Raw genomic sequence first — 12158 nt, forward strand, 5'->3', positions numbered from 1 at the left:
GATCCCCACTGTCACCCGGGGCAGCAGGTGCTCACGCTGCTCCCTCCGGGGCGGCAGCTCGGGGTAGGGAGGCTCTCTGAGGCCTCGAGGGGACCTGTCTTCTCCCCGTTCCGTGGCAGGCAGCACCACCTGCCGCCCCCGTGTCCCTCGGTACGGGCCAGGCGGGTTTAGGCCCGGCCCAGCGGCCGCCCTGACCAGGCCGCTGCAGCAGGCCAAACCCAGGCGGGACGGGCGGGAGGGCTCGGGGCCGGCCCAAGGCCGTGCAGGGTCCAGCCCCCGGGCCCTCAAGCCGCTGTCCCCAGCCGCGGGACTGTGGGGTGTCCCCGGGGGTCGGCACGGCCCGTGAGCAGCGGCTGCAGCCCACTCCTCACCCGCGCCTCGCAGCCCCCGGGCTACCCAGCCCATGGCCTCCTCCCGGCTGCTTTACGGCAATGTGGCACCTCGCTTTCCGGCAGCGGCCCTCCCGCCTCACTTTCCGGCAGAGTGGCGCCCTCCCCCCTCCCTTGCGCTCCTTGCTTTACGGCACGGTGTCGCGCGGCCCCGGTTGTTGGCGACAGTTTCCCGGTGGCGGGGCCCGGTCGGTGCCATGGACGTTGGGGAGCTGCTCAGTTACCAGGTGAGCGGCCCCGCGGTGGCTGCCAGGGAGACGGGGGGGTGCCGAGCGAGGGTGGCGGGCATCGGCTGCTCCCGCGGGGCCTTGCCCTTCCCGGCCCCCCCCGCGCCGCCGGTGGGAGCGCTCGGTGCGCGGTGACCGGCCCCGGCCCTTCCGCCGCCCCGCTGGGGAGTGCCGAGGGAGGAAGCTCCCGTCCCGGCGCCGCCCCAGCCCCTGTGCGGGGCAGAGCTCGCCCAGCCGCGCTCCGTGCGCTCTCACCGGGCCCCGTTACGGTGTCGAGGAGTTTTGGGGGCCTCTCATCCCGCCTTCAGAGACGCGGTGCCTCGGTGAGACCCGGTTACCGGGGGCTCCTCGGCAACGTGGCTCTGCTGATGCCCCTTCTTCCACAGCTGGGCACGGTTCGATACTGTGCGCCTGTTCCCGAAGTACAGCCTGTGCTTGTTCCGTGGCTTGTTCTTCTTTTTTTTCCTACTTGTTTTATGACAAAACCCATTTAATTTGATTTTTACCAGTCTTCTGAAAAAGTTCTCCTTCTTAGGAAAGTCTCCTCTTACCTCGTGAGCATTTGTCTTCTCTTGGCATGTGAACGTTGCTTATTCATTGTTTGGTAGTCAGTTTATAAGCAGATGTGGTAAATCACATATTTATTATTATTATTATTATTATTATTATTATTATTATTATTATTATTTAACGTGTACCCCTGGATCGGGGAATGAGAGCACCGTTTTGCAATAATGTTTTGCTGCGATTTGTGCATGTGATAGCGTTGGGTTGTACTTTAATTCTTAGACAAACTGCAGTAGTGGCCTTTCCCTGCTGAATCAGTGGGTAAGAAAAGCACTCTAAAACATTATCTACCTTGTAAGGAATTGAGTAGGAGAGTTATGTGGCTTCTTAATTACTATAGGATTACAGGAATACAGGATTCTTTACAGAACTCCTGCCTACATGACATCCTGGTACGTGTAATTCTGTGGGGGCACCGCACATGTTCAGAGCTGAAAAGAGCATCCTGCAGGTCAGGACATCTTAGTACTTTGAGAATGTGTTATTTTGAGGTGCACAGGGAAAGCGGGAAAGTTACCTTTGGGTTTGAGAAACTTATCATCATCTTTTCTCAGCAGTATCAAAATCCTCTGGAGTGTGGCTTTAAGAATAGTCTTTCTTTGAGAACTCCACCGGACTCCTCCCTGATTCAGCTCCAGGACGTTTTCTTCTGTGGATTGCTCTGTCCATTTCCAACATCCTTCCTACTTCATCCAGTTATGCGGTGCTGATAGCGGAGTCCTGCCATTCTGAGATTTGCTCTACTTTTGTGTTTCTCTACCTACTGTTTTTTCTAGTGATTTTTCAATATCAATTTAGAACAATCGTTTCTCATGTTCCGTTAGTTCTTTGGTCTTTTCTGCCTCAGTTATAGTTAATGATGCTGCCCTTTTACTTGTTCTGCCATGCAATTTACACTGAAAGTGCAGAAAGGTACATGTGCTTTGAACTTCTGTGTGTTGTAATTTTTTAACCAGGCTCTAGTCTGGGGCTTTGTTTGCTAGTTTTTTCCTGTTGTTCTGAAAATGTGAAGTTGCAGGATTCCCTTCTGCTCTGGAGGAAAGTGTGCATCTACTTTACTTAGATTCCTGCACAGCTTTCTGCTGGATGAGCTTTCCGTACTGTGATGAGGCTAGAGGTAAAGAAATGCCACTTAGCTGCTAGGTACTACAATTTTAATTTTTTTTTTCTTGCTGCTGGAATTATTCTTAGCTGCGGGACAAAACATTCTGGAGCTTTCAGCCAACTACTGAAGTTGTTCCTGAAGGTGTTGTCTGGGCTCTGTGCTCTTCTGGTCGCTCACCTGAGTACGGATGGTTCCAGTGGCAGCAGATAATGCTTCAGAGTAAGTGTGGGATTTCAGTGTCGGTGAATTCAGGCCTCCAGAATCAGGTAAAACGGTGAATACAGGTGAAAAGGGTGGAGGGGCAGAAGTCAGATAAATAGCTCTGATTCTGCAAAAATGAGATTCCCTTCTGTGAGGGCACTTCTGGCTGAAAGACAGAAACAAAAGTCGGAAATAACAGGTTTTTCTGCCTCCCATCCTGCATGGTCAGGTATCTGCCATGGCTGTCTCAGAGGCAGGCGAAGCAGGTGCCTTCTGAGTCATTTTTAGAAATGTACATTCTTGTCCACTGAACGTGTAAAATCCAGAATAATCAGACTCCTGTTGTGCCTGTGCCACAGAGGGGATGCTGACTTGTGCGTGGCAGATAAATGAAGCGAGCGTTGCTCCAGGCTGCCTGCTGTACCCAGCTGATGGGCTGCTGCTTCTGGGAGGAGGATGGCTCGGTGGTTCATACAGCAGCTCCTGACCTGCTCCAGTCTTCTGTCTGGTGTTGTAAGGTTAACTTGAGCACAGGTCTGGGTGCTTTCCTGCGCTGGGCTGAGGAGCAGGCTGGATCAAGGTCTCCTCATTCATCCTTGGTGCAGGGGTGGCACCAGCTGTCAGACAGGTGGGCTGGATGATGGGTGGTGTGCACCTCCACTGTCTGATTTTAATCTCTAGCTGCAAACGAGTAGGTTTTCTCAGCTACCCTCAGCACAACCAAAAATAATTGCTTTTCTCTTACATTGTTTTGAGTTTGTCTCCTCTAAATGCCTAATCTGTGCCCTTGCTTAATCAAAATGATGTTCTCCCTCAGTGCCAAGCTTGGCATGGAGGATTTCAGGCACTGTGCCATCAGTTCAGCACTGAGTGTCTGTCAGAGTGGGGAAAAGGAACCTCTTGCAACAAAAAATACAATTAAACAGCACCTGGCAGTTTATACAAAGCTCAGGAATCAATAAACTTTATGTGTTGCTGCAAAACAGTTGCAGATGGTCTAAACTGATGATTAAATATTGCTGCTGCTCTGCCCAGAAAGCCTGTGCCCAGATCTCTGTGTCTGGTCTCCGATTACAGAGGGTAATTAAGGGGACAAAGCCAACTCCAGTTCTTTTCAGAGATCTCTTTCAGTTGTCTTGGGAGGGAATAAAGGAGATTATTTTAATTCTCATTAAATTGCAGATTTCACCACTGTAAGTGATCATTACAAATTGCTGATTTTTAATGGAATATTAGTAAAATCAAATAACAAAAGAAGCAGTAAATAATGGGATAAGGTCTGATTTCACTGAGCTGGGCAATCTCCTCGTTGTTTGAATGGGTCAAGTGCAGTTTGTAGTGGGACGGATCTCTGTGTGTCAGCGGAGGCACATAATAATTTTTGCTGGCGGTATAGATAATTTACTGTAAATTTGCAATGCAGTGGATGCATCTGATGGCAGAGGCAGCTCAGCCAAGCAGGTTGTTCACAGTTTACAGCCTTATTATCCTGGTGGCTCGTCTTGTCTGCGGGTTAGAATGAGGAGCCGTCACTGGCTCAGCTGCTGGCCCGCAGCGCTCGGCTCGGCCCCGCTCCTGGGGAATACAGGCCCCACGCTACAGAACTTTTGTTGGTACGCTGATGGGGTTGAAAGTGAATCTTTAGTTTACTTTTTGATGTGTTATCTTCAGCCACCAAACCAGAGTGTGCATAGAAGTCTGTCAAGGCAGATCCCTGTCCTGATGGCCGTGTTCCTTGGGGCAGTTTGGAGCCTCATGAGTGAGTCTGGAGAGGACAGGGGTTTATTCTCTCTGAAAGTCGTGATCTGTGTCCATGTAGATGCAGCGTGCATCTTTCATTTCATTTGCCTCAGTTCGTATCATTTTGGAGCTCTTGGGACTTCTGGATTTTCCTGGTAGTAGTTCTTCCAGTTTTTAATGCTCAGAACCTGTATCACCTAGAAGTGTCGTGCTTCAGGAAGAAAAAACATGAAAAATAAGATTGATGGTAGCCTGGTTTATCACAAATATTGGAAACAAAATTAAGAAGTTAGTGAAAGTACTTCTGGAGATTTGGGGCTTGCTTTCAGGAGTCCTAAACTGACAGCTAATGTGTAGTTTTCTGCAGTGGATCTTCTGAGCAGGCTGCAGCCAGCTGAGATGTGGTCACAAAAGAAACTGCATCCCTTATAAAGATTTATTTCAGATTTCAGTAACAAATAATTTCTGAGCTTCACAGTAACAAGGTTACTTACACAGCAGATGTCTTAGTAATATGAAACTCCATTACTGAGACTTCTCTAAACCTTCCTGATGCTTGGAGAAGACTGGAAGCAATCAGGGGCCTAAGGAATATGTTTTCAGATTCTGTGGGATACTTAACCCTGATATTAATGTGCAGTCACTGATTTGAGGGAGACCAGGCAGGGGCCTTGGGCAGATCACTGCTTTAGGACGTAACATCTCTCACCTTCAGTGCACACAAGGTGGATCTATTGTTTCTGCTGCCCAGACCAAAGGGCAGGCTCTGTGTTACGTGTCTGTGCACAGATGAAGACCCGTGTCCAGTGTGAATTTCTCAAGGAGGTCTGGCACCTAACGCCTCCGACCCAGCTTAGGATATGTCAGTTAACATCCAAAGGCTAGAAGAGAAACAGAAAGATAAAGCTGGTGATTGGTAAAGGGAAAACTTCTTTATTTTTTTGTATTTCATAAATGTCAGCTTTTTTTAAACCCTTTTGTATTTGTTGTTTTTTGTGTGGTGATATCAGTGTTAGATTTAAATGAAAATGTCTCCTGAATAAATTACTGTGAATGCACTGCATTCAACAGGAACAAAATTAAGCTTAACTAACAAAACAATTTAAAAATGCTTTTCTTGTGCATTTTCTAATGAATTCCATCTTCTTGCCAAATGCACCTTAGCACAACTGAGTAAAAAACCCCACAATTTATTTATCAAATGATTAACTTTCCCTTTTCTACCAGAAAGCAAAACTTGTATATGTGTGTGTGAAGCTATGAAATTATTTAAATAAATGTGTTTAGACGCAATATATGTGTTTGCTTAGCAAAATGCAGCAGTCTGAGTGCAACAATGTATGTGCTTAATTCTTGTTGGTTGGTAACAGTCCGTTAGAAAACACAAATGCAAACCAAAGAAGAAAATCAATGAACAGAAGCCAATGCTTGCTTTAAATCAGTTGTTCATGACTGTGCATCTCTCATGAAATGAGCAGAAAGCCAGGTGTTTCACTTATGCTGTGATTTCTTAGTTTTAATAGTGCTGGTTGGAAAACTGCAATATTCTGAGTAAGGTTTTACATAACATCAATAATGAGAGGAAAAACCTTAATGCCCGCTTAATAGCATTTGCCAGGGAATTCAATTACTGTCTATTGCCAATATGTTGGCAGCATTAATAATTGCATGCTGGGCACTTCTATAATTTATCATAATGATTTCTGTTACATATCGTAGAAGATTCCTCCCCTCCAACAATGCATAAATACAAAAAAGGATAAAATAATTGAGATTGAAACAGGGTGTAAATTCTGATACTGAGGATTGTGTACTCAGAGGAAATGGGGTTGGTTTCATGATGGAGTTTTAATTTAGATTTTGTTCTGGTGATATAGTCCTTTCCCATGGTACATTACTTTGCATCTGACAAACCACCAGCTCCCTTGGTCCCTCATTACAGCTGCAGTCTCACTGAGGTTTTTGTTCCTTTTTTAATGTTTAGAAATGAGAGTGAGGAATGAGATTCTTACTCCTTAATTTAGGAACATCCAAGGCAGATCTTGTAGGGCTTTTTTTCTGTAAATTTCAGGACTTTTTGTGTCACTAATTTCTATATCTGTGTTTGTAGCATTAATCTGTCAAAGGTGGTTTAGGATGAATTGGGTATTATTGAGGAATGAGTGGAAGGAAGGACACAGGAAGGACAGAGACCTGTGTGTCATTAGGGGCACTGAGTAAGGAATATGTATTTGCCAAAGCTTTTTCCCTAGATGACGTAATTTAGAAGAGTGCTTTTTTTCTTTCCTTTATTGGGTTGCTAATTGCTGGGGGGGAGGGTTTGAGTTACTGGTTGTTGATAATGACGGATTTGTTTCCAAATGAATCTATGTGAAATTATATTTTAATGTACCTAGAAGATAAGTAATAGGAATCTGCTTTAAAAAGAAAACCAAACCAAACAAAGAAACAACCCACAAAACCCTCCAAGCAAATAAATTTTTCATTTCAGAGAATCTCCAGGTATGCTTCTGCTTTACAGCTATTGAATTATGAGCTGAGTAACTGCTTTAAAAGTGCATGGGAGCGCTTTAAAAGGGTTTTGTCAGGAATGTACCATCCATAATGGAAACAGCAGAGAAGATGTGGGCAGAAAAGGAGATAGATAACCGAGTTTGAATAGGTCTACCTGGGAGCAAGCATCTAGAGCTTTGATTTGTGCTAATATGTTGTCTGGGAAACTTGATTCTGCATCTTCCTCAAAGTGGTGACAACATGGTAACCCTGAAAACACAACATGGTCACGGTCAGTCTGCTGTCCAGTTTGCTTTTCATTATAATTAACACTTCAAGTGGTTTTCGGAGGAGGGGTGTGTGTCCTTTTTTTTGTTTGATTTGGGTTCGGGGTTTTTTTTTACATCTCTCCTGAAAGCAGTTTTCTTAAGAGCAGAGTTTGCATTTGATAATTTTTCCTTTATATTGAAATAAGTACATAAATGCTGTCTGGGTTGTGCAGAGAAGCAGTCGTAGCTGGTTTGCAGCGTGGGCATTGTAATTGAATCACAGCAGGACTGCCTTCTGAGCCTGAAAGATTTATTGCCCTTGGGACCAAAAGTTCCCAATCTGCTGGGGCGCTGGAAATTCCCACCTTGATGCCCACATTCATGCTGGGCCTGGCAGGAGAATGACGCTGTCACCTATTCCCTCTGCACCTTTCTTTCTTTCTTTGAATCAAAACCGAGGAGAATCCAAATCTGAGTTAAAAAGCAGGTCTCATGTTTGTGAAAGAATGATGTGACTTTTATGATTTTAGACAAAGGCTCCCACAAAGCAAAAGAGTGGGGTCTTCCTGCCAGATGTTTTATGAAATAGGCTGGACCTAATGGGGTTATAAAATCATCTACCAAGCAACTTGAGCAGCTGATAGAAAGCAAAAATATATTTCAGTTGTTTTCATTGTTCTTAGTACACAGGCTCCTTTTATATAGTAAAGAATTAAGCTTTGTTTTCCTGTAGTTATAGAGCATGGAGTGCTCCTGTTCCTGGGTGTCCTTCAAAAAAATATGAGACACCAAATTTAATATCCTTGCAGTTTCTGGAGGGAGTTTTTCCTTCTATTGCAAATGCTTTCATCCCTCTTTGCCTAAATTAAAACAAGCAAGTTTGCTGATGATACGAAACCGGGAGGAGTGGCTGATGCACCAGAAGTCTGTGCTGCCATCCAGGGAGACCTGGACAGGCTGGAGAGCTGGGCCGAGGGGAACATGATGAAATTCAACAACAGCAAGTGCCAGGTCCTGCCCCTGGGGGGGAACAACCCCATGCACCAGTACAGGTTGGGGGTGACCTGCTGGAAAGCGGCTCTGCTGAGAAGGACCTGGGAGTGCTGGTGGGCAGCAAGCTGACCATGAGCCAGCAACACGCCCTTGTGGCCAAGAAGGCCAAGGGTATCCTGGGGTGCATTAAAAGGAGTGTGGCCAGCAGGTCAAGGGAGGTTATCCTCCCCCACTACTCTGCCCTAGTGAGGCCTCACCTGGTGTATTGTGTTCAGTTCTGGGCCCCCCCCCGGTCAAGAAGGACAAGGAACTGCTGGAGAGAGTCCACCAGAGGGCTACGGAGATCATCAGGGGACTGGAGGATCTCTCTTCTGAGGAAAGGCTGAGTGACCTGGGTTTGTTCAGCCTGGAGAAGAGAAGACCAAGGGGGGATCTTACCAACACTTATAAATATCTGAAGGGTGGGTGTGAAGAGGATGGGGCTGGACCTGAATATGAGGAAAAACTTCTTTACTGTGAGGGTGACAGAGCAGGGGCACAGGCTGCCCAGGGAGGCTGTGGAGTCTCCTTCTCTGGAGACATTCAAACCCTGCCTGGATGTGGCCCTGTGCACCCTGCTGTAGGTGTACCTGGTCAAGCAGGAGGGTTGGACGAGATGATCTCCAGAGGTGCCTTCCAACCCCTACCATCCTGTGATTCTGTGATGGGATATGGGTTAATGGCCTTTTTCTTGTCCCTGGAAAATTACCTTTAACTTTGACGATTGAATAGAAAATGTCAAATAAAATAATAAGTTGTTCCAAGCAAACAAACAGTTTGAACAAATAGTTGTTCAAATCAAATGGTAAAGGTATGGGCCCTGTTTAATCTGGTGCCAAGCCCCTGCAGAATTGCAGCAAACAACAATACTGCTGTCCTGCATACTCTAAATTAGGCTTCGATTCTGCATTCAGGTGTCAGCAAACTAGACAGAAGGATGGGGAAGTCAACATGAATTAAGAGGCACACAAGAATTCAATATAATTTCATATACCAGGAGGATGAGAATTATCTTTCACTGCTATCTGCTTGAGCATATTAGTGTTCTGTCTGTAGAACATGGGGTTGTATTAGCTGATTCCAGATCCTTAAGATGATCAGCTTTACAGCCACTGAGCAGTTCAGTTTGGCCACTTCTTGTCTTTGAAATACCAGTCTTGCTACCTGTGAAGATATTTTCCTATGAATCGTGTTCGTAGATCAAACAAGGTAGGATGTTGACATAGCTCTTGGCAGAGCCATTCATCTACCCGTCTGATGTTCCACTTCACTAAATTAATTTCCTTTCCAGTTTTCAGAGTTGTTAAGTGTTGTGTAAGCAAATTTTTAAACAACTTGTAAGAATTTCCTTAGTATGTCATGTAATATTGGTGTTCTGGTTTGCAAGGGTCACAAAAGACTTGTATTCATTCACCTTATTTCTCTGACCTTAGCCTAACAGAGGGACAAAAAGACCCCGTGATGAAGAGGAAGAAGAAATCAAAGCACGTCGGAAACAAGCTAGTGCACGAGAGCACGGTCGTCACAGGGAAGAGGAGTCTGCTGCGCTGGAAGAAACTGATGATGAGAAGAAGAAACTTCTTCAGATAATTGAGAGGGATGGAGAAGAGGAAGAGGAAGAAGTAAATCACTAGTGTCCTGTGGGAAAGGGGATGCAGTGGGAAATAAGCAAACACTAAATCACTTCTCTGTGATTTCCATTTCTTACCATGTAGATGATGAGACTAACTGGTGATTTTCACATGCCTCATACAGCTTAAGGTTATGGTCTTACTTTCCCGCCCTGCAGGGTATTCATTAATTTCAAACAGGCTTCTCAAAGACGTCCTCTGAAGGTTTAAAGCAAGGGGGCAAAAGGGAGAGGGAATTGAAAGCTTTCAAGCCTAATCTCTGTTTTAGGCTGAGAATACCCAAAGCACCTTCTAAAATATATTTTTAGGAAATAGTTTCTGTATTCTAACCAGTTTCTGACTCTATAATTCTCATCAGTACCCCCAGCCATGCAGCTTCTCCCACTCTTCCCCTCTTTGTAGCTGTGCAGCAGCAGCAGCAAATAAGCAAACATTCTTCTGTACAAGAAAGGTCTTGGGTCAGAGGAGGGGGTAGCAGCTGTCAAGGGTAAATGATTTCAAGCCTTGGAGACAGAAATCCAATGCAGCATTGGCCTTTCTGCCAAGGGCCAGGGAAAAGATCACTTTATAAATGTGACACATGGATTGGTATAAATCTAGAAGATATTTGCTTCCTGCTGCCTGTGTCCTGTTTGATAAAAAAACAAGTGATATTCACCACTGCAGAATCATGTAGGTTTGTAAAATATCATTGTCCTTTGTCTACAGCATTGCTAGCATTCATCTCTGAAAATCTCCCTTGGTTTTTTTTTTTATGTTGAGCTATTGCTGTTACAGTTGTTGCTGATAGTGGAGAAAGATAACGCAGGGTTTCTGTAGCATTTGAGCTCCAATGAGGATGAATGGACGTAGCCAAAAGTCCTCTTGATTCCTGCAGTGTAGAAGTCCCTCATCTTTGTCAAATGGAGGTCTCCCATCCAGACATTTTAGGGGCTGGAAGTCCAGGGTTTCTTTAGGACCAAAATCTCTTGTTTATTTTCTTGGAACGCAGCTAATGTAAGTGCCATCAAAATGGGCTTTGTACCAGTAAATTTGATGGAAGGAAGCTAATCTGTAGGACACTGTAATACTGAATGCAAATTAAATACAAGATAAAAACCCAATCCTAATGGAGATATTATAGTGATATATTTAAAGAAAGCAAAGAATCAAATAAAATAGAGGGAAACAGTGTCAGCATGTGTGACAGTATCTTCATGGATTGAAGACCCATTGCAGGAAGAATATGATTTGGGCACTGTAGCATTGATTACCTGAATGGGATGGTGACATGAATGGGATGGTGCTAAGGCAGGTTAGGCCTGAGAACATAGTAGAGACTTGGACTGATGTTATTATTGTAATGGAGTTTGTTGAAGAAATAGACATTTTCTGTGTCATACAAGGTTGCTGCTTAGAGTCGCTAACCAAGAATCCTCAACACCAGAAGCAGCTCTTGATTTAATCCTGAACGGGAGGTGGGACACAACAATTGGCTTATGATGTGAAGAGGTTTGGTTTGTTTTTTGCTTTGAGAAATTCTCTTTAATAGTGATTGTAACTTAGGCAAATTGAGGGGAGGGCAGAGCTTACACAAGAAAATCTATATCATCAATGTTTTATTAAAAGAAGTGCATTAAAATAATGAAACAAGAAAAACAACAATTATGTTTGTAGGTGTCAGGGAGGTAGCTAAAGTTATATTACAGTAAATGTATAAAGCCAACTTAGAAACACCTTAGAAAAATTTAAAAAATAAAAAGAAAGTGCTAAAGTAATTTATTGATTTTTGTTTTTCTTATTTAGAAAAAGACTTTAAAATAGAAGTGAAAGCTGATCCAAGTGAGGAAAATACAAAAGAACATAAACTCAGGGCAGTTAAATGTAGACCTACGAAAAGAAATAGCACAATGGACTTCTGAAAAGAAACTATCCCTGGGCGTAAACTGCTAATGTAGATTTACTGTAATATGTCAGAAGCAAAAAGCCTCAGTATGTGCTGGTGGTGCCAGGTAGTACCAGATGTAAAAGAACAGCTCAAGGAAGATGAGCCATTACAAAACTGGTTTGGTTTTTTTCATTGATACTTGGTTTCAGAAAGTGTAGAGAAGCTCTTCTGGTTCTTTTCCAAAGAGCCTTCCATTGGTAAACCCTGGTTTATAAAACCCTGACTTACAAGGTTTTGTGCTGGGGAGCTTGCTTAGGTCAGAGTTGGAGTAAGTCAATAAATGAATAGCAATGGTGTATGAGTTTTTTGGCAGTGAGTCTTCCAGGGGTTACTGTTTGTTCCTGAAGGGTCTGGGCCCGACTGCAGTCTCACTGTGTCGCTGTGCTCACTCTTCTGCATTTTGCCAGGTAATTATTCCAACCATCCAAAGCTCTGTTTTCTGCCCTTTCTTATTTGGTTAGGAGGAACCTTTGGATGAAAGCTCAGTGAAGAAGATGATCCTTACCTTTGAGAAGAGATCTTACAAAAACCAGGAGCTGCGGATCAAGTTTCCTGACAATCCAGAGAAGTAAGATTA

At 44.4% G+C, this 12158-nt stretch overlaps 1 protein-coding gene across 1 annotated transcript in view; it reads left to right on the top strand.

Annotated features, from left to right (window-relative positions):
- Positions 1-508: 508 nt before the first annotated feature.
- Positions 509-12158, top strand: part of CTNNBL1 (catenin beta like 1) — a 55882-nt gene continuing 44232 nt past the window's right edge. The window contains exons 1-3 of the mRNA XM_075108394.1: positions 509-616; positions 9457-9645; positions 12043-12149. Of these exons, the coding sequence (XP_074964495.1) occupies positions 587-616; positions 9457-9645; positions 12043-12149 (326 nt within the window). The 5' untranslated portion in view covers positions 509-586. The remainder of the gene's footprint in view (positions 617-9456; positions 9646-12042; positions 12150-12158) is intronic.

Source organism: Phalacrocorax aristotelis, chromosome 13 (genome assembly GCF_949628215.1).
Source record: "Phalacrocorax aristotelis chromosome 13, bGulAri2.1, whole genome shotgun sequence".
Lineage (NCBI taxonomy): Eukaryota > Metazoa > Chordata > Aves > Suliformes > Phalacrocoracidae > Phalacrocorax > Phalacrocorax aristotelis.